This window comes from Amphibalanus amphitrite, unplaced genomic scaffold (assembly GCF_019059575.1).
Source record: "Amphibalanus amphitrite isolate SeventyFive unplaced genomic scaffold, NRLGWU_Aamphi_draft 000571F_arrow, whole genome shotgun sequence".
Lineage (NCBI taxonomy): Eukaryota > Metazoa > Arthropoda > Thecostraca > Balanomorpha > Balanidae > Amphibalanus > Amphibalanus amphitrite.
The window spans coordinates 168,943-193,462 of NW_024882065.1; the positions used below are offsets into that span (position 1 = coordinate 168,943).

At 51.7% G+C, this 24,520-nt stretch overlaps 1 protein-coding gene across 3 annotated transcripts in view; it reads left to right on the plus strand.

The window, feature by feature from the left end:
• Positions 1–319: 319 nt before the first annotated feature.
• Positions 320–24,520, plus strand: part of LOC122394068 (CUGBP Elav-like family member 1) — a 103,926-nt gene continuing 79,725 nt past the window's right edge. The window contains exons 1-2 of one of the 3 annotated variants that reach the window (XM_043390625.1): positions 479–903; positions 1,154–1,326. In XM_043390625.1, coding sequence (XP_043246560.1) covers positions 1,196–1,326 — 131 coding nt within the window. In that variant the 5' untranslated portion in view covers positions 479–903; positions 1,154–1,195. Of the gene's footprint in view, positions 1,327–24,520 lie in introns of all 3 variants that reach the window. The other 2 variants (XM_043390626.1, XM_043390627.1) reach the window with 2 other exon arrangements.

Below are 24,520 nucleotides of genomic sequence, written 5' to 3' on the forward strand. Positions count from 1 at the left end.
CTTCCACTTACTCTGAAGGATCGTTGCCTCATGGGTTGATGGCGAATTCAATGAACTTTAATATGCCATATTTGCGATTTCTTTCTTTCAAATATTTAACAAATGAGAGCAAAAAATCCACTAAGTGCGTACTCTTATACGACTTCACCCTAAGCTGTAGGTGTGTCATGAGGTCACATTATTATGCCAGGCGGCAACAGCAACCCATTCGATCGACGGCCCGGCCCTGACCTGCTCGCCTGTGACCAGTACGCACCCGTCACAAGATGTCGCTAGTGTCACAGCAGAGCTGCACCTGACACGCCATCTGATCCCCACTGTCTTCCAGGCCGATCAGTTGCTGTCTTTGATCACCCCTCCCACCCCGGGGTCATGTCACTGGCGCCGACTCCGGTGACCGGTAGCCCAGCCTAGCCCGGCGCGGCGGCGCGTGCTCCCGGCAGCGGCGGCGGTGGCAGCGGCGGCGCCTCAGTTTGTCGGTTGGAGAGCCGAGGGGAGGTGTGGCCGGCCGGAGCTCCCTGGACGAATAGCGCGGACCGGCGTGCGGGCCGAGACGAGCGATTGTGACGAGTGGTGGACCGGTGGGTGACCGCCGTGCTTTGCGGTGACGAGTGCTGAGGGGTGGTGTCCGACTGAGCGCACTGCACGGTGACAAGTCAGACGTGAGAAGCGGACCGTGTGAAACGCACCGGTTACCGATACCCCGGCACGTGAGAAACGTGACTAGACTGAGTGAGGCTGCTATGTAGAGTGATTCAGTCACATTAATTGGTATACAAACTACGAACGGTTTCTTAGGTTATTTGGACAGCGAGCTATTCTGAAACTGTTCTCACGACGGGGAAGTCCCGTTGAGGCTGCAGGGAAGCTTCAGTGCTGTCTTCGGACCGTGAGTAAATGGAAGTGACCTGTGTGTGGGTGAGTTAGGATCGGTACTGTGTGAGTTTCAACCAAAGTTGAGCTAAGCCTGCTGAGTTGAGTTTGATAAACTGACGAGCCTCAACAGCGGGTGCTGTGATTCACCGAGTGAGTGAAGGCGTTCGCTCGGATACTGAGAGTGAGAGAGGGAGTTTACTCGGCCACTGAGTCCAAGTGACGGAGTTTCGGTCCGTGTCCACCGGACGGTGGCGGTGTGTCCTGAGCTGCAGCCGAAGCTCAGCCAGCTTCTGGCGGTGTGTGTGAGTGAGCCGCTGCCATGCACCGTGACCAACCAAACTCAGCTGAGTTGGCGGCCTCCGAGCAGGCCCGCAAACTCAGCACCCTGGACACACTGGCCGGCAAAATATCGCCGCAGAACGGAGCCGACCCGGAGCCCGCCAAGTCGAGGTGAGAGCCCGAGACAACTTCATGACTGGACGGTACAGGTGCGGTCACAGGGTGGGAGGTGAACCACTGCTAGAGCCACCCACCTCTGCCTCGGAGGGAGTGAAGGGTCCACGTGTCAGCCACTGTACTCGAGGAAAGTAAACACGCGCCGAATCGCTACCATCACACGGCCGCCACCTGATGACAGTGATCCGTGCTCCTCACAGCACGAACCGCTTCTCTTTCGCGTGTCATGTATCAATTGTTGATCCTTTCCGTCAGTCGAGCGAATGACGTCATAGAGCTCGTGTCGGATGTTAGGGCGTTTTTTTTTTAGTATTCAGTCACCACGTAAAATATTCTTCAGGAACTTCTGAAATGCTACATTAACATGCTGAAGATCTCGAGCACGCAAGGAGCGCCCACCTACATTATTTTCAACATTGCTCCTCGAGTCGGATGATGGGCACGGAAGGGATGAAAAGCAATTCAGCAATTTATCTACCGCACTCATATACGTATATGTGGTGGGCGGGCTAGGTCACCACTTAATAATGCAACACCCAAGGACAATTTTCAGCACATGAGCGCATACAGCCTCTTCTATCCCTCGCATCTTTGTCAACAGCAACGCCACTATCCCTAAGTTAGGCAATAGGCAGGTTCCACTCGCCAGCACTATCGCTGCTGGGCCTGGACCAGCGAGTGCTGGCTCGGGTCTGCTACTGTCCCCACCAGACCAGCTGTCTCTGACACCATGACCCGCCCCTACTCCTGACACCAGGACACGCCTCACACAGCGGGATGCCAGCGGAAGACTGACCTAGTCGCCAGAAAGCTGACATCTCCACTGGGTCACACAGGTCTGTTGTCCCAGTCCTAATCTTGTCCCAGTCCCGTCCTATCCCAGTCTCGTCCTGTCCCAGTCCCGTTCTGTCCCAGTCCCGTCCTGTCCCAGTCCCGTCCTGTCCCAGTCCCGTCCTGTCCCAATCCCGTCCTGTCCCAGTCCCGTCGTGTCCCGTCCTGCATCTCGTCTGTCCCGTCCCTTTCCCATCATGTAACAGCAGCTATGTGTGACATAATGACAAGCTCATCTGTCAGGTGGCAGAGTTTCATGCCGCTCCCCGCTGCCATAAGCCACTGTTTTTGACAGTGTTCGGTGACCCTCATAGCGACAATTCGCAGATCCCTTCAGGCATCAGCCGTTGAAGCTGAACAGTTCCATCATCTTACAGCTGTATAAATAAAGAATCGGTTGACTGAAGCATGATCTTTGTCTCTATGATGAGCATTGTGGAGAACGTTGGATGTTGCCATTCTTACAGTATGTGTGGCTTTCATTGAGAAGCGCGAAATCGATTTAAAAGCATTGGTAGGTATATCGTCCACATTTTTCATGAAATCGTTTTTTCATGAAACTTTTCATGACAACTTTAGTGAATCTACTTTTAGTACAAAACTTTGAAGCGTGTAGGTAACTGCCATTGCATGCAGTGAAAACAAAAGAAGTACCTAGTCACTTGTAATATTTTTGGATATTCGACGGGATAAAATCCGTTTATGCTTACGGAAGTGATAGGCTAGTAAGTTGGCTACATAAGTTATTCAACAACCTTTTGATCTTCCTTTTTTAGATCCCTTTAAGATAAGAACTGTTCAGTTCGGTTCTCTCTTTCTCTCTCTCTCTCTCTCTCTCTCTCTCTCTCTCTCTCTCTCTCTCTCTCTCTCTCTCTCTCTCTCTCTCTCTCTCTCTCTCTCTCTCTCTCTCTCTCTCTCTCTCTCTCTCTCTCTCTCTCTCTCTCTCTCTCTCTCTCTCTCTCTCTCTCTCTCTACATTCAATCGCACATGCATTTGCATATGAAGGCATACATAGAAAGGAAGAGAACATTCCCAAATTAAGAACCACAAATGCTTCAACCCGTCGTATCCATTTTGAATAGAGTTGCAAAATTTCCCCCAAAGGCTGCTACCGGCACCGCCCCGCCCCACAAAAATTTTCTGGGATACCGGCATGCTACCACGACCCAAGCAAAAACACCACCAAATTACCGGCATACTAAAAATACCTGCACTGTTGATTCTAGCTTACCCCTACAAGAGATGCCACACTTTGGCAATTTTAGTACCCATCCCAGTTCCCACCCAGCAGCCACCCAATGTCCAACCTAACTACGAACAGGATGATTTTGGCTCAGTTGGCCCCACAAATACCCACAATTTTGAAACTCAGTTCCAGTCTATAACTGTTAAAATATCACGTGTAATCAAAGAGGTATTGCCTATACAAAAAGCAGTAAGAAAAAAGCATCAAAAAAGCAATGACAAAAAGAACTTAAATTACTGAATTGTTTCTGAAGACTGGACAGTTCAAGTTAGCAGTAATCACATTAACATTTCAGAGGTGTTCTACTATTCCACATTCTCCTAAAATGTTGCAGGAACCTACCAACCAAAATCGAATTTTGAAATCTAGATGGCCACAACATAAAAAGTACCTACAGATTCGGCCATGTGCCTGAGGAAGCGAGATCAACACCTTTTTTCCTTTTCGCCATGGCTTGCTGGCTCATGAATAAGATACGAATCATTTGAAAAATGTGAAAAACTCACTTGTCCTGAGAACAGTCACCAAATAATATGCATAAAAACGATATATTACCCGCTTTCTCGAAGTATCTTCCCCTCTCCAAACACAAGGTTATCAACTATCAAAGATTTCGAAACAGATGCGCCATAATAACAGAGACTTTTAACCAGCTGATTAAATTGCTGCAAAAAAAAAAGTTTCTGAACTGTAGCAGACTGCCTCATAAATGATTTGTTGATGTAAATGATCCAAAACGATATTGAATTCTGATGTAATCAACATTGTGAGTTTAGTTCACTACAAGAAAATGCATTCCCTTTCAGGAATTAAACCAAAAAGGCATACGAATAAATATAACGTCATCATCTTACATCCTTCCATCAGGGGAGGGAAGATCTAAAAAGTCAATCCTTGGAGTTGGTTCCCCTGTTATTCTGCGCCACTTTGTTTATTTTGTATGCATATTGTGTTTTCTTGTAAAGATGAGACAAAATGCCAGTTTATTTGATTTTCATTTCATTTTTGGGACCAAAGTCAGGCTCAGGGCTACCTAATACCTGCCTTTTCAGCTGGATTTTCAGTGTCAAATACTTTGTAGAGTATCTCAGACCACATCTCAGGACTCAAGGCCAGTTTCCGAACAATGTGTTTTGTGGTGTTTTGATTCTGCCTTTTCCTCTAGGGAACGTTGTCATGAACATTTATTTATTTTGTTGTATTTTACCTATTACATACCATTAGACTTACTGATTGATCGAGCTTTTGCAGCATGAATAAATATTCTTCTATTTATTGACCACAGTAGATTCTTGACAATCCTAATTATAACGAAACCTGTGAATCGCTGAGGTCCATGTGTTATCCCTACCCTTAGCAATGTAACTTCTACCACAAAATGTATTTTGCAGTGGCTAATATTGCTGTAATTATAATTTGATAGCCTCTTAGTGCCCAAAGTTTAAACCATATGCTGATATTTTCTATTTTTGTGCAAAATCAAAAATACCGGCATGCTACCGGCAAGACATGCCAGATACCACGAAAAAACCTGCGGTAGTGAAAATTTACCGGCATGCCGGTAGTGCGGTAGGGAAACTTTGCAACTCTAATTTTGAACTATCCATTTTGACCCGTCTCAACTCTCCTAGTCATTCAACGGCGTGTTACAACGCCCATTTCGATCACCTAATCACCTAAACAGCGCCCGTTTCCCGGTACCTGACAACTCTGATGGGATCTCATCGGCGGGATGAGTTGGTTATGGTCGCAACTAGCGACAGTTGTGTCCGGAGCCCGAGATTAAACTGAGATTGATGTACTCGGCTGGCCCTGATGTGAACACAAGATGTCCCACTCTAATACTGTCCAACTTTGCCAGTTAGACAGTGCAGACGGATTAACGACGACGCCGTAATATTGGACCGAGATCGAGCTGACTACTGAAGCTGTTAGTTCTATCGAGTGTTCTGCTAAAATGAAATTTGACATTAATAGCTTGTTAACCATGGTGATGTGTTCAGCAATCGAGCTGCGCTCTGTGCTCACTCTTGTGGATTGTAGTTGATTTATTTTCTTTGGCAATAACTGAACCACACTTTCTTCAGTATAAAAAAATTATTCTAAAAGTCATCAATAAATGTCGACCTATCAATCCCGACAGATGATTTGTTTTGTCACACGATAGCTCGGATGAGCTCAAACATTGTGTGCACTGCTGAGTGCTTTTAGGAGAAGTCCAAATATCCAGCCAGACCCATATAACTATATTGCGCAAAATAGCATCAAACGATTGCCCGTGTTGATATATGCATGATGCGTGTTTGCACGTAAGACGTATATATCCATATAATGGTCAATTCTGTTTTCGCTTTGACTACATACGGTTCGGCAGTTCGCTTCATTCTGTTTTGATAGCAGATGCCCCTGGCTTAACATGGTTAGATTTTCATCGATTCAAATGTCAAAAGAAGTTACTATCGGTGCGGTCGACCTCAGGTTTCCCGATGACCCGATGACTGCTACAGTGACCCTTCACCCACCCTATCCAGCCCACGACCTCGGGCGGCGACCCGGGGCGCGACCCAACGACCCAAAAGGACCTTGACCCTGCGGCCACCCCACGCCGACCTGCTGGGCCATCGGCCGTCCGTCTCACTTACCAGCGCGCGGCGATCGAGTCCTAACTCTGCCCTGTGGTCGGTCAGTGGTCTCCGGTTCGGCGGTCGGTCCGCTCTGGTCGGAACGGCCGCGTCCATCACGGGTCGCGGCGGCTGGGCGGCGGTGGCTCCCGAGGGGGTCGTGGCCGCCTCTCGGAGCCGCTTAGCACACCGTCATGACCAAAACGGCCGCGCGCCGGAAGGATCGAAGCCGGGACCTCGGTATAGTTTGGCGGAGCGAGACGTGAGCTGGAGGCTGTGTGGGCTGAGACAGCGAGGGCTGGAACTTGACGTGGGTTATGGTGGCCATGGCTTGGCGCTTGGCTTAGGGTATGGTCTGAAGGTGGCGAGGACTGACGTGGCTTGAACTGGAGGTGGATGGGCAGGGCAGCAGAGGGCTGGAGCAGACCACCGGGGGCTGCGAGTGTTGGGTTAGCAGAGCGCGGGGGCTGTGTGGTCCGGGTTAGCAGAGCGCCGGGGCTGCGGGGGTCATCAATGGCCGGTGGGCGTGAGATACGGCGGCTGAAGGTGGAGGTAAAGGAGTGGTGGACGGTGTTACATCAGCCGACACGAATGTCACTGGAGCGCCGCAGCTGAAGTTTGTGCGACCAAAGTCCACTCGGCTCGAGTGCCATGACTTATTTGCTGTGGTCAGACAGAACATTTACACAGTGGTAAAGCACATTGTTGGCGAGGCGGTGTCAAAGTTGGTGTGCCAAATGCCTTACCATCCATTCCACATTCCTCACCATCGAACAAAAGCCAGTCATCGGTCACGATTAGAGATTCTCGCCAGTTTCGTCGTCCGTTTTTGGATACTCACCGTGTCGCAATGTCGCATTTCGACATCACGAGTCACGACGCGCCTTCTCAGTGCTATCGTTCACGCCATGTTCAGCTGGGCTGCGTGTCGTCACGTCTCGCCACACTCCTCGTGCCGTTATTTCGTCTCCGTCACCGCCTCCGAAGTACACACGCGCACAGACACGCACACAGACGGCGGGTCGCAGTCAATAGTCATCCGTCCCGGCGCTTCGCTCTGTTTTCCCAGCTGGTTGACGAGCTTCAGCCGAGCCGCATACCAATGAGACAGGCCGCTTTGGGTGCCGGCCAGTGACTCGACTCTGAGTCTGACTACCGACTGGTGAGTCGACACTTACTCTGACTCCTACCGACCAATGAGTCGATAGGAGTCATCCCAGCTCGCGAGTCGGCCCAGCTCGTGAGTCTCATTCCCATGTCGGATGGCTTCATGTGCTCCAGGTTTCACCCATGCGCTACAAGTCCGCTAATTTGATATCGGGGTGGCGGTCTCCATACGCTAGCTGGCAAACGGTTCAAAGGCACCACGGCGCCGAATGGATACAGTTGGAAACTGGTGGACAATTTAGATGCCGTTCTACAGGATTGGATGAAGCAGGAATGACGTCAGTGACGGAGTCCAATGGATCGATAGTACTCGGAAATGTCTCAGTTCAATTTCATTTCTATCCGACTAATCAGCGCCAACATGTGAAACTGTCACGAGTGACAATGCGTTGAGCTGCGGCCGGAAGCGACCCCATAAATTCGGTGACGTTTGCTGGCTGCCGGCAGTTCGCCGAACGGTCTGCTGATGGGCAGATGTTTGCGCTGACAGACAGCTGCCGGCGCTCCAAAGTTACGGCGCCGGCAGAAGTTTCCAAAGCCCCGATACTTCGAGTAGCCCGCATGGTGGGTAATAAGCGGTCGAGTAGACTTATAGTATCTGGAGCAGCGGCGCAGACTTTCACAACACTCGCAGGTCCTATCCTATCCGTTGGGGTCTCTGATCCGCTCCTGACTTGCTAACGGAAGCTGACAGCTCACCAAACCCTCCCTCTCACCAGCTCACAGCTCTCACCGCGCGCTCAGCGGGCGGATGTGAGCCAGTCGTGCACGTCACTGTGCACAGACGCTGAGGTGTGCACAGTGCACAGTGACGCCCTGTGTGCACCGCCGGCCCAGTCACGGAGCCGTGAACGTGGCCCCAGCGCTAGGCACGTGCAGAGAGGTGCTGATTTCTCGGGTCGGTGGCGGGCCCACCGCCACTGCCAGCTCAGCGCTCTGACTCTGGTATGCCCCGTCATTAGGGTTGTTCAAAAAAACCGAATTTTGGAAAAGTATACGGGCTCATGGCTCATGTGGTGCGGTATTCTTTTCTGAGTCCAATGATGCCCATTTTTCTGAAAAGTATTAACTGTTAGGGGCTCCTCAAACGGCTTAAAGCGGACCATGTTACGCCCGCCGACCGGCCGGTGTCAATAAGGGCGAGAATTCGACGCCGCGCACGGGCGGCAGCGCCTTATCGGCACCGCGCGCCACGACACCTGCCGGGTGGCCGGCTGGGCGGTGGGAAGTTATAAGTGTGTGGTCTTATTGCACACGATCGGGGTGAGCTATCCCATGTTTTCGGGGCGGAAAGTTTCAGTGCAGCATCGGTGCGGCTGCTGCGGTGGTCTGTGTCGATGGTACAGAAAATAAGCAAACATAGCTGAGAAAAGACTGAATGATTCCGGTTAGTTGCCTCGAAACAATCCATTTCAAGAATACATTTGCCTTCTTAACGTACCGTATCACTTGTTAATTCTTTAAAAAGCAAACTCTGAGCAATAACAGACTTCTTTGCATTGCTGTTGACAATTCACGTTACCTTTGGACGGTGGCTCGCACCCCCAATATGCTGCCACGCATCTTAAATCTAACGGCGAAACGCGCAACTGTGCGAGAATCGAAAATTCACGATTTACGTACAGCAAGAGCTGACAATGCACAAGAACAGAATATGAAGACCCGGAAGTCATCGGTCCAAGTTTGGGGGTGGGTTTGACGAGCATGGGCGTCACCAATGTCATTATGCAGATACGTTGATGTCAAATGCTGAAGCAACAGAATCGACGCCAGGTTTAACTTAGATTAGCAGGCCGAAATAAAACATAGCATGTCCGGGAATGACAGGGTGGCCACCCTGACAGTGTGACGAAGTGAGACATGAGTAGAGACATTAGCCGGAGTACCTATAAAGCGCCGTTTATCCAATCTTTCGAGCATAAGCGACGCCGGCAGTCCGGCCAGGGCGGCCGTGCCCACGGCGATGCCGATCAAGACCCGAATCCAGACCCGGCATAGAACACAGCTCTGCCCTGACGTGACACATTACCCCGGTGTGTCACTCATGACGGATGGACCAATGCAGGAGCCTTGCCAGCTCCTGTTGTACCTACTTCGTTAAATTTTCGATTCTCGCTAAGTTGCCGTTTCGTCGTTGGAATAGAGTTACGCGGCAGCATATTGGAGCTGCGAGCCACCGTCCAAAAGCAACTTAAATTATCAACAGCAATGCAAAGAAGTCTGTTATTGCTCAGAGCTTGCTTTTTGAAGAATTAAAAAGTGATACAGTACGTTAAGAAGGCAGCTGTATTCTTGAAACGGATTGTTTCGAGGCAACTATCCGGAATCATTCAGTCTTTTCTAAGCTCTGTTTGAGTTATTTTCTGTACCATCGACACAGACCACCGCAGCAGCCGCACCGATGCTGCACTGAAACTTTCCGCCCCGAAAACATGGGATAGCTCACCCCGATCGTGTGCAATAAGACCACGCGCTTGTAACTTCCCACTGCCCATCCGGCCGGCCGGCAGATGCCGTGGCGCGCGGTGCCGATAAGGCGCTGCCGCCGGCGCGCGGCGTCGAGTTCTCGCCCTTATTGACACCGGCCGGTCGGCGGGCGTAACATGGTCCTCTTTAAGCGGTTTGAGCAGCGCCTAGCAGGAATACTTTTCGGAAAAAAAGGGTATCATTGGACTCAGAAAAGAATACCGCACCACATGAGCCATGAGCCCGTATACTTTTCCAAAAATCGTTTTTTTTGAACAACCCTACCCGTCATGACTGGCTGGACAGGGTGGGAAATACGGCAGGTGCTTCTCCTGACAGGTCCTGAGGCTTCAAACGACGATGTCAAGGTTCGTTTGTAATCAATTTGTCATAGAAATGTTGATGAAATGTTATATCCTAGCGTGCCAGGCCAGGTGTGAAGGTGAAGGATGACATTTTGTAACACAATCGGTATTCTCGTAGCAGCTTATATTACGTATGTGTAACAAGTAATATCGTGAGAAGGCTTTAAGTGTCAGTTTTATTTCCTGATTCTCTGGGGCTGGACTGTGATGCCTCAGTCGCCATGATTCGTTCTCCGGCCGCTTTCGGTTGCCGCTGACGTCACCGGTCAGTGGTGAGAGCCGCGATCTCTCCTGTACCCGGCGAACTGGGGGTGGAGGAAGAGGAGAGAAGGTGATTTGTGCGCAGTCACCTGAGTCAACGTTTTACGGCACCGCCGCGCCCGCGGGTGTGTGAGGTGTCGCCGTCATCCTGATTCTTTCGTCACCGACGGCGGCTATGAGGACGGTTTTCTCTCAGCTATCTCAGTGACCAGTGTCATACTATCGTAGTGCCGGATCGAACGACGAGCTGGCCGGTTACGAAGGCCTATGCAGATTTAATCTGGGAGGCATGAATCATGTGGTTTTGTTGCAGTTGCATACTGTCTCAGGTTGTCAATTATTCGTTTTACTGATGATGGTCTCCACGGCACACGATTGATGATTACTGCTGTGAGCAACGCATTGCGCATCCTCTCCCACCACCTCTGGTTAGCACTCTCCCACTCAGACCAACCCTCCCCTGATCAGACCCCTAGACCCCCAGACCCCTACCCCCTGCACCCCACGGCGTGCCCTTTCAGCTGGTGCTCTGATCGGCCCGGATCGGCGCCGGTCCGTGTCCTATGCAGCTCCACCGGCGACGGCACGTGCCGACTGTTTGCCAGGGCCCCGAGTGGCGCTTATTGCCAGTCGCCAGGGCCGGCGGCACCCGAATTCTATTGGCGGGATCGGGCTGTACTGGGGAGGGGGGGGGGCGGGTGGAGCTCTACTGGCGGGATCGGTGCTCTACTGGCGCGGGATCGGAGCTCCATACTGGCGCTAACGGAGCTCATACTGGAGGGAGTCGTGCTCTTTTAGCGGGAACATAGCTCTCTGCTGAGTGAGTTTAGCCCTATGTAGGCGAGAAACCAGGCCTTTTGTAAAACGGAACTGGTTGCTCTGAAACCTAACAAAAACCCGTTTCACTGTGTTGAGGAGGGAAGTGAAGGCTGAACAGATGCTTTGTTGTTTGTTGTGCTAAGCTGCCTCTCACCAGAACGTGACCGTTAGGTACAGATGTGAACGCTTCATGAACAGCAAAAGGCGTCGTGCTGGTTGTCATAATAAGCATCGGAACACTCTGCCTTGGGTCTGGACTGTCCCTTTTAATTAAGGTAGTTGTTGTCGTTGCAAAATATTAAGCAGCTTTTGTCTCATTTTGCAATATTTATTATCTTATACACTATCCAATATAAACTATCCAATTGTTCGCCTCAGCTAATTATCTGTCCAGACCGGGCTTTGTTTTAAAATCTTTTTATGATACCAACGCGCCGAAAACCTTCATTGGATTAGTCGAGCTGCCCTACAGGACCCGTTGATGTTCCCTGTCAGCCAGCTCCACCCCTTTGCCATTCGGCTTTGTCGCCGAGCCCCGTGATCCCCTCCTGCCTCTAGTAATGCATTCAAATCAGGCCCGGCGGCCTGCCGTCCCCGCTCTACCACCGCGGGTGCAGTGTCCCGTTCGTCCGCCTGCGCCGCAGTCTCGCCGTTCGCCACGCTCGGGGGGCTCACCTGCCCCGACCCCGGCCTGGCGGGAGCACATGTGCAGCCCGCAGGCCGGCGGCCGGGCCGTCCACGGCCGAGCGCCGTTTGCTTTTACACCGGCCAGCGCTCTGTTTATGTCTGTGATGCATGGCTCGATCGATCAGACTCTGAGGGGCCGGCGAGCCTCTCGGAGGTCTCGAGAGGCTACGCTCCGCTTCCGATGGTCCGTGCGGCTCCGTACGCTCCCGTTTGGCCCCGTGCGCCTCCATATGCTTCCGTACGGTCCCGTATGTCCCAATACGGCCCAGTATAGCTCTATGTGGCTCTCGGCGGCTCAGTATATGACTGCGAGAGGGGACGGCCTCAGGAGGCAGCTGGAGGCTGCACCCGTGGGAGTCGGGAAATGCCTATCTGCCGATCCCATAGGGGAGAGATATTCTGCGCGGCTGAGTAGGGAGGCGGCTGGGACCGAGTAAGAGCACTAGTGGCTCTTAGGACAATAGACGAATAGAAAGGTCGATGGCATGTGATCTCATATCCCATGCGTAGCATAAGCCGCAGTAATGTGTGCCGTGTGACACTCAATAAGGTCATATTATAATTTCCGCTGAAGTTAATTTAAGTCGTCTTACACCAAGAACAAGAATGTAACGCCTCGCATAATCCACTGATGTAGACAAAAAGGATCATATACGAAAGGATCAGCAAACGACAGGTCGCGCTGACATCTGCAGTGATCCGTGGCGGCTTTCCAGCTTTCCTCAAACAGAGCCCTGCGGACCTGCACCTCTGGGACTCGGCCTACCTCCACCATCCTTCCTGTGGACTCCGTTAGCCGCCTCCCCGGACCATACAGCGCCGGAATGGGCCCTGTCGACCAGCTCAGCAGATACGTCGGCCGCCGCCGGGCTGAATACATGAGTCAGCTTAGTCGGCCGGCGTTTGGAGCGGAGCTGTTCGGCTGGTCGATTGACGCGAAATCGGCGGCGGTGGGAGAGCACCAGGTGCCGCCGGCTGCGATCTGTTCAGTCACCGAGCTGAGCGGAGATCGGCGGTAAATATTTTTACGGGCTGTCGGCGCCGGCCGGCGCTGTGTGTCGACGGCAAGAGAGGCTGTTGTAGCGACTGCCTGGGATGTTCGTAAGCAGCCGTCAACATTCTCTCTTAGATGCCTACAGAGTGACGCATTGAGGTGGGGTCGATTCGGTGTCATCGATACAGGCAATTAGTTCGTGACACATTTTAATGCTTAGATCGGCGATGTTGAAATTGTGATTCATTAGAAATTAATGGATCCCGTCTATACATTAATTGTTGTTTACAACTTTCCGATGATGCAAGCTTGTGTAGGCATCCCATGTATCAAACCTGATTCTGAAAGAAACTCTCTGACTCATAACATAATGCACGTGACTATGAGCTGCCGTAAATGGTCACTTTGACCGAAGAGCCATTCTAAACCGTTTCTACCTAATGGCGCGGCCTTTGAAGTAATTACAGGCTCAACCGAGCGGCTCGTGCTTATGCATGCGTTACGGAATTATGGGATGCAATCGATTACGTTTCGGTGTGCATACAAAAAGCCATTGCTTTTGAAGTGTGGAAGTGCGTTTCTTGCGTAAATCAGTCGCCTTCTTAGTTTGAACAATGCAGGTAGGCATAGCATCTACTTCTTTGTCAGGTGTGGCAGCCATTATCCACTGAACGCCAGCAAAAACTTTTAAAAGCTGGCGACATGCAATATTTTTTTTGCTGCTCGGCCACGTCATCTGAAACAGAAAGAAAAGCTTTTTATCGCTATCAACATAGGAAGCAAAATTAGATTGCGAATGCTCATTAGTTTTGTGGCTAAATAAACCACAATTGCGAATGGTTCCAGTCCGATGGCAGTGCCCTGGGGTAGACCGTTCATCAAATCAGGCTGGGCTGTTCCATTTCCTTGAGCAGCAGCACGTTCTTTGGGTCCCTGGAGACGCTGCCCCGATCTGCCTCGGTAGTCTGCTGCCAGCCCAGCCAGTCTCCGGAGAAATCAGAGGAAATCAGCGTCAGCGTCTGTCCGGGACTGCTGCTGGAGATGTATCCGAACTCGGCCGGAACAGCTTTGGAGATCGTTCACCTAGCAGCGTTAGCTAATAGCTATATCCTATTAGCTGGAGGTATTTCTGCACAAACATGTTACTAAAACTAATAACCCATATTGATGACGTACTGGTCAACATATTTTCTTTATGGACCTCAAGACGCTGGTTCATTTGTGGTGAAAAATCCCGGTCCAATCACACTCATTTAAAATTTGAATCACTACTGCAGCTTGGCGAACATTAACATTACATCTGTTTCACGATACAGGCGTAAAGAAGTCATTTAGAAGTCTGCTCGCGCCGCAAATACCACTAAGTCTGCAAATGACGCATAAGTTTCATGGATTAAGTTTGCATGACTCATTACTGTTAAGAATTCCCTGCGGCCACAAACACGTAAAGTAACACGTGTGCATTGCATGCGCGAACAAAACGGCATATGCGTCCCTCGACAAATGGGAGTGACACCTTGTCAAACAGTTTGGGGCGGCTGGTGACATGCAAGACTGGCTTTGACTTGTCGGCACTTGCATCAAAGGCTCTTTACTCTGATGACGTTGGCTGGACGCACCAGTATGTATGTAGATGCCCTTTTGATGATCAAGCTACGATGAACTCAAGAAAAAATGTATATTGTTGATGTAAATACCGCGACTCTATTGAAGTTCTTTTTTTTTTGTAAATTTCTAGCAGAGCACAAAGTAAAAAGTAGGCTTATTTTTATGTTGCTCAGAGGTAACTTAACCTACCATTTGTAGCTGGTCTAATTAGCTAGACAAAAAAGTAAACAATCATGCTTACATCCGTTTGTAAGGAAATCCGTCTCTTCATGTGCAGAGACTGTAGTGGCTGTTTTCTTTTGTCGGATATATATGATCGTGCCGATTACGCTATATCACCTCGATTAGTCAAGGCACGGCCATATATTAATCGCTGCATTCCCCATGGTCCACACACCGTGCTGTTGATTGCAGTTCAGTCCAGCACTGAACCCGATCCGCCCCGACCCCGCCGGAGTCACCGCGACATCGACTGTCGTGCTCGTGCAGGCTTTGTCACGGTTATCCTGGGACGGCGCCCCGTCGGTGCCGACAGCGCGGCCTGTCGACGACGACTGTCGGTTCTCACGAGGTGACAGGTTGTGTTCGGCGGCTGACGGAGTGGACTGGTCGCCGCGCTCGAGGACGGTAGGGGTCGAGCTGAGTTGGATACACGTGTTGGAGGCGAGAGGTGACTTTCTAATGCTATGGGAATCGTCAAACGATGAATTTATCGTTAAACTAGCCTTTTCGGAGATAGTCTCGTGACTTGTGTGCAAAAAATGGCTTACCTATGTCAACTCGTTTGGAAATACAGTGCATTTTTCGATGGGTAAATCTTTATGGCGCACCCTGTAGAAGTTACCATTTCTTGGCAAGTTTGATAAGCACTGTGGAGCCGAAACTGGCGCTGTCAGTGATACGACTGACGGCGAATTTCGCTGACATTTGTGGCTTGTAATTGGTGATCACTCAGCCTGGTGTCGAGTCTTCTCCGAGCGTGGGTGAATTCCGTCACAACTTGGTCATTCCTGTCATAACTCAGATGCCCTCATATCTTGTATGATCTGAATACTGAACAGCATTCATGCGACGTTCAGAGCATAGTGAGAGATATTATTATTATTATTGCCATTAATTTGATTCAATGTCCGAACGAACCAACTTTTGAAACTTATTTTGCAGCCTGTCTTTGCATCATGCGTCGATGCTTCAGGCTTAGAATGCCCCACAGAATTCGCAATGTTCGTTGATGCTGAGGACACGGCAACTCTCGAAACCATCATAACTTTCGGTCGAAGCTCCCATATCCATTCGTAACCTTTATAAGTCGTTGGCGTAGAGTCACTATCTGCCTTGGTCTCAACGGTTTCCTTAACTGTGTGAGCGTTTTCCCCTAAGCTCCGTAGCCTCTGAATGAAGCCTCACGTCCTTGTGGGTCCGCCGTCGGCCGTCGTCTGCCGCTGTCTGCTGCCGTGCGCCGCGCCGCTGTCTGTCGCCTTCTGCCGCCGCCGTCTACCGTCGTCTCCCGTCGTCTGCCGCTGTCTGCCATCGTTCGCAGCCAGCTGTCGCCTTGCGCCGCTGTCTGCCGTTGTCTGCCGCTGTCTGCCACTGTCTGCGCCGTCGTCCGCAGCCGTCTACCGCCGCTGTCTGCCGTCGGCAGCCGCTGTCTGCCGTGCACAGCTGTCTGCCGCCGTCTGCCGTCGTCGCTGTCGTCTGCTGTCGTCTGCCGCTATCTACCACCGTGCGCCGTGCGCCGCTGTCTACCAGCGCTGTCTGCCGTCGTCTGCCGTCGTCGCCGTCGTCGCCGTCGGCAGCCGCAGTTGTCACCGTCTGACGGACGCCCAACTGGCATGCCACGACCATGGGCCGGCCGGCACGCGAGGTCCTCGCGCCGCCCACCGGTGCTGTCGAGTGGCCGGTCCGGCACTTCAACGCCCGCCTGTCAAAACATACTGACGCCGCCTGAATAATTGAAGAACCGACGGCGCTGCTGCGGCGCTGTCCGAGGCGGAGCCCCGAGCCGCGAGTGTCATGAGTTGTAGCCTGTAGGTTCTTAGTGGGAGGTGGCACCTGGATGGGTGGGGCTGGAGGGAGGGGTGCGGGGGTGGTTCAAAGTGTGTCGACCGCAATACAGGCTGAGTTGGATTGATGGGACACAGCGGTGGGTCTATAGACAGGACTGGTCAAACGATAAACCTGTTGTTGGTTCCGCTGCACGGCTAATGTCCGCGCAAACACTGTGGGCGGCGGTCGGACCGGCGGGGGCGGAGGCGGAGGCGGAGGCGGAGGCGGAGGCGGGGGCGGATCGGGCGGGCGATCGTAGACGGAGCCGTGGTCGAATTGTTTGGACAAGGCCGCCAAACAGCGACACAATTTCCATTCGCCAGCGGCGCCGCCATCCGATGGGGGTCATTCGGCACATGGGCGCCGGCGTTCCGTTAGCAGCGGATGGCTGTTCCGTAGCGATGACATTTATTGCGGAATGAATTTGTGGCTGTTGACTCGGCTCCGGCGATATGCCCCATGCAGAATGTAGCACGCCGCTCGCGGCATCAACAATGTTGTGGATCATTCATGATGCTGTTGGGCTGGCCATGTAATAGATTGACTGACAATAATATGGTGACAAGGCGTTGCGTGCTGGTCCGTGCCATTCCACAATGCGAATAATTGGAATCGACCTAGAGATAGAGACACTTGCAAAACTTATATAATTTTCATCGCTCAGATTATGCCAGGTGACATGGAGATTCATAAGTAAAATAATTGTTCCTCCACAGGAAAGGAGGGTTGCCCTTTCTTCAGACGGCGCTCTGAGATGTGGCGTGCTATTTTGCGAGCGCTTCACATGCGAAAATGGAGAGCTGTTCAGTCGGCATTTAGCTGGGGTGCATGTCACATCGTCGTAAAGTCAGGCAACATTTGCAAAGTAAGTACCGACGTTTACTCACGCATAAATGCCATGGCTGAGTTCCTTTTGGAGTTGTGACCAATCTGCCTCCTGTTCAATTTCCAAAGAGCTGCGACTAACCACCCATGAACTACCCTAGGTCTGCACCCATGAGCACACCTATAGACCGGCCAAGACTACAAGACCACTAGTTATAGTGGTCTATATGTATGTTTAGTGGTGCTCTTTACAACGTGCCTTGCCACTGGCGCTCCATTTGATCCTTAGCTACTTCCTGTTCCATTACCTGAGTGGTTGGTGCATACACTCGGGAACTTTGATTCATCAAGTGTGCCGGCCGCGCGCCGCGGGTCAAACTCGTGATGGCAGCGCTGCCGGCGTGGGAAAGTTCCGCTATCGGGGCCTGAGGAGGCGGCCACAGCGGTTAACGGCCACCAAGTTTGGCCAGCGGGCTGCGGTTCTTTGTGCTGAGCCACAGCGCTGGGGCGGCCTCGGCCGGCCGGCGTTGGGCCCCAGGGAGAAATCACCAGACGCTTTATCTCCTAAAGGGCTGATCCCAGCAGCTTTGATCGGACTTTTAATGATGCGTGCGGCGAGGAGCGGCGACGAAATAGACTTTTGGAGGCAGCAGCTGACGCGGCGGAAACGAATGCGGATGAGTGGGACTGCCTCAGCGATTTGGTTCACTTTGCCGCTTTATCGGGTGTGATTCCCACCGACTTCCCCAGTATCAGACAGTCTTAGTAGACCGACGACATTGTGTGAAGATGCTGACCAAATTGTCAATAGCCGAATGTCTTTTGTCAGTTCACTAAACACAAACAGTCCCTGCAAAGTTGGCAAGGTCCTCTCCAGATGCTTGGTTAGCTTCCAGTGTCATGCTCGTACAAACAAATAGAACAGTGGGATACTGCTAAGTGCGCATTTGATAACTTGGGGACCGTTGTGGGTATGCCACAGGCATGGACACAACAGGCCGCATGAGGAATCTAAAACACGAGGATTCTCAACACATGCAACATCCATACCTCTAGAGGGACGGCATGGTTTTGTTCGTGTGGAATCATTTTGTTCATACTCGTTTACTATCATGCCTTTACTTCCACAAATAAAGCCGAACATTTGGCAGGATATGTAGCGGTGCTGTGCCGCTTATCCAGCTAGAAATCGGATCGCCTGCCCCATACGGCCCTGACGCAAGATAACTTCAGAAGTAATCTCTCGGTAAATCTTGAGAAAAATTAGCAATCGTCCAGGAACGTGAGCCTTTGACGTAAATGGGCGTTCTTAATTTGGCAAGTGGAACCATTCTACGTTGTTTATATCTCATAAATTTTGCTGAGTCAGACCCAGGAAAACTTCTTTTGCAGGTTCGGTATCCAATTTTGCCAGGACTAACTCAAATGCAAATTTCTTTTCACAACTTCCGGTTGGTTCCCTATTTATGCCAAGTACAGATCAGTGCATAAAAGGAAAATAAATTGGCTTGATTTCATTGAGAGTGGACTCGAGAAGGAACCCCTGCTCGCGGCAGCAGTGCTGAACAAGAACGGAGAATCAGAGCTGAGGAGGTGCGTAGTGCCCAGTTCAGCCGTTTATTTGTTGAACTGATGTTTTTAGGATTACCTTCAAAATAGTCAACTTCTATCTACGATATGGTTTGCTCTGAAAAGATCAATATTGTTGGAAAAGTACACTCCCGTTGCACACAGGCGGCGGAACGGGGAGGGCACCGGGGCACCGTGCCCCCTTTGATTTTGGCATTTTAACATTAGCCCTATGGGCGTTGCATGGAAAGAATGGGACCAAAAGTCGGCAGTGCCCCCCCCCCCTTAATTGAAGGTGTTCCTCCGCTACTGCTATTGCATCCTAATTGTTTTGAGTTATAGAAACTTTGCTGATGGGTGCTTGCTTCTTAGGATTGTCGAAGTGGTAGCCTCCCGGTCGGGCTCACTCCATTCAACTGAGACACTTCTTCCCTATGCCATCTTTCTGAGATCGCTCTCTTTTCTCTCGAACCTGGTAACTCTCCCCTATTCTTCTCTCACCTCAGCAGTGGATCATCTCTGTGCTCCGGGGCTAAGCTCGGGCAGCCGCTGATTTGTCCCAGCCCGGACCCTCCCCACCGTTCTCCCACCCACAATGCACCGTGTGACCGCTGCCCTCACCGGGCGACATTAGGGGCCGGCCAAACGGCGGCCACATTAGCGTGGACCGGTCAGGGCTGCTCTCAGCCGGTCTGAGCGGAAAGCCATCGATCGAGCGCGTCAGGTCAGCCTCTCATCAGTCCGCGGGTGCCATCAGTCCGGTCATCCGGCAGTCACGTCACTGCCGTCAGTCCAGCGGCCTCATCAGTGCCATCAGACACATCAGTTTATCAGTGGGTATCATCAGACTCATCAGTTCCATCAGCTCCATCAGTGCAGTTTTCAAATCAATCCAATCAGTCTCGCCAGTTTTAGCTTTCTTCTACGTCAAGCGTCCGGGAAATTGCAGAATAACCATCGCCAACTTGAGACTAAGATCCATGGGCTGCCGAAGCGCTGCCAGTCAGGCCGGCAGTCGTCGGGTACGCCCCGATCATGAAATAATGGCTCAGACTATCGGCACATTATCGTGGCATTTAGGGGATAAGTGGATTTCGATACGGGCCGCCGTTAGGCCGGCCAAGGTGCCTTCCGTTGATGAAACCGTGAGGTGGAGAGCTGATGAGAGCTCCACGGAGCTTTGGTGGGCCCAGAGCGGCCGCCTGGAGGGTCTGACGGGCCCGTGTCGACGGCCGGCCTCACTCCAATCACGACCGGGTCTGCGGGACTCTGATTAAATGTGGCCGACGCCACCCGGTCCGTGACGAGCCCATCGGTTCGACCCGATACCCGTTCCACCGGCGGCGCTCCGACGGTCTCAGGGGCAGACTGCAGGGTGACGAGCCGGCCGGCCGGCCGACCACTTCACAGACCACGAGCGCCGACAGCGCTTTACGAAAATGAAAACCGGACTCGTTTCTCATGTCACAATGAGCAGTTTTTAGGGACGATGTGTCTGTATGATGGCCAATAGAGGAAGCCTGGGCCGGCTGTTGTTTTACTGGAATGAAGACAGACGTGGTGGGGCGTTTTTCGATTTCGCAGCGCCGTGTTCCATTTCACGCTCCATTTGTCCGTAATAAGGTTGCTAGTGTGTTGGGACATTGCGCTGCCATTGGCGGGATTTTCTGCCGTCTTGCTGAGACAGCAACCATCCGCAGGCCCCGTGAACAATACACCAACGTCCAACAGACGATCCAATGGAAGAAGAAGAAAGATATCGATTTTCATTGATATCTCTAGCTGTGGTTCCCAGATCCACGATATTCTGGATGGATGGTTGCCGATCCCTATTATCGAGCTCCGCACGCGCAGGACTCTATAAACTGCACCCTCTGTGAACCCCCGACAATAGCGTGGGCACAGCCGGAGGGGGCGACCGACGGAGGGGCGCCGGGGACTTAATACTCTGTCCCCTCCCGTGCCCTCGCCTCCCCTTCTTCGATACGACAGACGGCTGAGTGGCGCGGCGCTCCTATGGTGCTCGATGATCAACTCAGCCGAATTAGTCGCGTTTTCAGCTTTATTGAAAGACCGTCCGGCGGAGTTGTGATGTTTGATTGATGAGGTAATATGGTCGACCAGGCGCGGTGGCGGCGGTGCGGTGAGGGCTGGGTTCAGGCTGTCAGGGGTCGGTCTGACCTGACCGAGCACCTACTGGCGTCCGTCGGTCGGTAACGCTCGATAGCAGGCACCTGGTGGTCGCACTCAGCTACAGACAGGACGCCGCGTCAGTTGGCACACTGAAAACAATTTAACCCAAGGCTGACGAGTAAACCGGTGTTTTACGGGTAACCCTATCCTCAACCATTTTTAACCACCCTCCCAGGAGTAGTGCTAGGTCCCATTGCGGTGTAGTCGTACTTGCTCTGAGCGGATATAACCGCTGTCAGCGAACAAGTCCGCTGAGAGCAGGGACGACTACACTGCAATGGGACCTTACTGTACTCCTGGGAGGGTGGTTAAAAATGGTTGCGGATAGGGGTACCCGCAAAACACCGGTTTACTCGCGGGCCTTGGGTTAAATTGTTTTCAGTGCACTCACTGCGCTACAGTTCACGAAAGGATGTCATGTTTTCTACGCAAGTTAGTGCCACTAGCGTGAATGGGCGGCCGCTTTTAGAAGAGACTGTGAGGCGATCGCCCAGCAGACCTCAGTAGAGGAGTTACAGGGTAGTAACGGGCTAACGACGATCTTTAGAGCACGGGGGATTGATGTTATTGATTGCGGTCGTTGGTATCAGCACGTCCAAGGGCCAATGTTTCGACCGTGCAGCAGACTTGTTTGTCAACCGACCACTGAACTGCCATAATGGGGATCGAGCCAGCAGACAGGGACACAGGTTAGTTCGAAGTTGGAAGTTTGTCCACCGATGAATTTCCCCTGACCCCTTCATTTTCTACCAAGCCCCTGTAGAATCGATAATCAATGCGCCACTTTCGTTGATTGGTGGGCGACTGCGATGACTCATATTGGCTCGAATTTGGATCGAGCCGGGCAGCGCGACTCTGACCACTTCTGAGTGAGTTATGGGTGGTCCCTCGAGGGAAGTTTTCAAAACTGCAGCCTGCTCATGGGTATTAGAGACAATTCAATAAAGAAGCTTCGATGAAACCTTCATTTAGTTATGTCAGGAGAGGTTATTACAGGCCATATGGAAGCAGGCGGCGGCTGTCACTCGATTGAAACATGGCCCCATGGATCCCAGCCACCGACTACAATATAATACGTTTTAAGTTTCGTTTGGCTAAGATGAAATGCAGACGAGTGAATAGAAGTTGTCATTGATTTTTTTTCTTAATTTGTATTTGCGGAGTTTCATTCAACAGTTTGTTGGGTAGTGAAGTGTGCACTGTTCAGGGAGTAGGTGCAAGGGAGCTGCTTATATTTGTTAAAAAACGAGAAACTGAATGTTTGATGCAAACTAGTCAATCTAATGCGTCCTAGGTTTCGGAGCTACATGCATTGAACATGCTCGTATTTTTACATGTCATCTGTCCAATAGTGACTTTTCCTCGGGCATTATATTAAATGCTCATCATGGAACGAGACCGTAGAATGGAGTTTCCAAAGTCGTACAAGCACTACGATTCCTACCTTTGGAGACGTTATTCCACAGAAATCTGCCAGTGTTGGCGGTTCACTCGACAGTTTTAATTGCTACAACTTTCTGAAGGAGAAGCTCATTTGCAAACAGTCGCTGCCGGCTCCGACACTCTGATGAAGTTTTACTCGGTTAGCTGTTGGACCAACTGAATCATCAGATGTTGCTCAAATCTGCAGGCTAGTATGACAATCGCTGTCCAGAGTAGTCAACCCAATTGGTGCTCGTAGAAATCTGACCGCACTGTATCATGGACAATCGGTATATTTTCACGGGCATAGCTGCCTCGTTCTCGTTTTCATGCTATCTCGCTCACATGTCCGCATGTTCATATGAACTATCTGGAACATATGCTAGAAGTCCAACACCTTTATTCTAGGTCAGCCGCGCACTGATTGTTCTTTCTTTACGATGGCTATGTGGCTCTGTTGTGGATGTTTTCCTCGGCTTTGGATCACAGGATGACCGCGCTGACGACCGAAGCTCTGAAGCTCTGAAGGCTCAAATCTCTCCTCTCCCGAAATAACACATTCCTGCTGCGTCTCAGCGCCGTGCTGCTATCTATTTGTTCAGTTTACTGTTTGATTTCTTCTGCTGGGGATTTAAAATGTGCGGGCTCGGGACATTGTCAAAGACGGTCTGCAGCCGACGTTCGGTCGACGGTCGATGGAAGAAAATAAACACACAGGGGCAGTGGGAGGGCCGGCGCTGGCAACTTGCCAGCTCTCCGCGGGCCTCTTGCGGAAATCTCCCGTCACGGACCGGTGAAAACGCCTCTTTACTGCGGGATCGAGCGATGGCTTGCCACGTTTCCACCATCCTGAATTTCACACGCTTCAGGGGGAGCGTTTCAGCGGAAGCTTTGATGTGCTCGGGACAGACGGGCGGCGTGGGGGCTTCCTTTTGAAGTGTCGGTATCGACTCCATTGTTGTCTGTCTTATCGCTCACCCAGCTTCAGCGTCGCTGAAGACGGTGGGTGGCGTTCTGCGAACGGCTTCCTCCCTCCTTTCCCAGCTCCGAGACGTCTCCAATGCTCCCCTTCCGCTGCCAAACCGGTCCCAGCCGCTGTGTCCGCCCATTGTGTTTGGGCTGACCTCACGCGTGTGTATGTCTGCCCCTGTGTGTATTTGCGGTGTGCAAGCGACGCTGTATTGAACGTTGAACTGGCGGTCCTTGTTCATCGACGGACGGCGCGCAAACAGTAAGCTGACGGCGCAGGTTGAGGACCACCCAGGTCGCCGCCACCCCTGCCTCGGAGACCTCGGAGGCCTCGGGGGGCCGGAAGGGCGTCCGCTGCAGTTGGTCACACATGGCTCATTCCTCACGGAGCAGGCGGATGTCGAGATGTGTGGCTGCTTTGTTGGATGATACTGACGCACGGCTCTGCTACAGGCCGCACCGGGTCGATGACTGTGATAGGTTTATTTTAGATACAGGTTTGGGTGGGTCACCCACAAAGTATTAAATTGTCTTGCATTGCATTGTTTTGGCAATGGTCGGTTCTGTTTTTTTTTTTATACTAGGATGTCGTTGAAAAACGATAACGACTGTTTTCAATAATGGTTACTCTCAACAAGTGGTCAGCTACCCCGAAACCCATTACCCGACCCTTCCATCGATTTACCGAAATTTCATTCATCTTTTTCTCTCCCCAGCCCGCCTTCCCTCCATTCCCTCTCCAAACCACCGAGCGGCCACTCTCCTTCCCTAATGGAGGCCCAATTCTTCGAGACCTCCTCCTACAAGCGTCCCGTGTCCACACACTTTTCCATCGTCAACGCACTGTGACGAGCACGCGGCCGGCGCGCCGAGCAAACACTGCTGCAGTAGATCGATACCTTTGTAGGCTTTCATCGTCCATCATCGCGGCGCGGCTCTGGCACGTCCACGGCCGACGTCCCGGGCACCTGCGGCTTCATACCGCGCCGCCGCTGGAGTGTCCTGAGCGAGTGGGCAGAGGTGTGGGGCGGATGTGCGGGTGTTTGATTGCTGGAATACAAGTCGGCTTGATTTTATACAATTGAGGCGTTCGGCATTG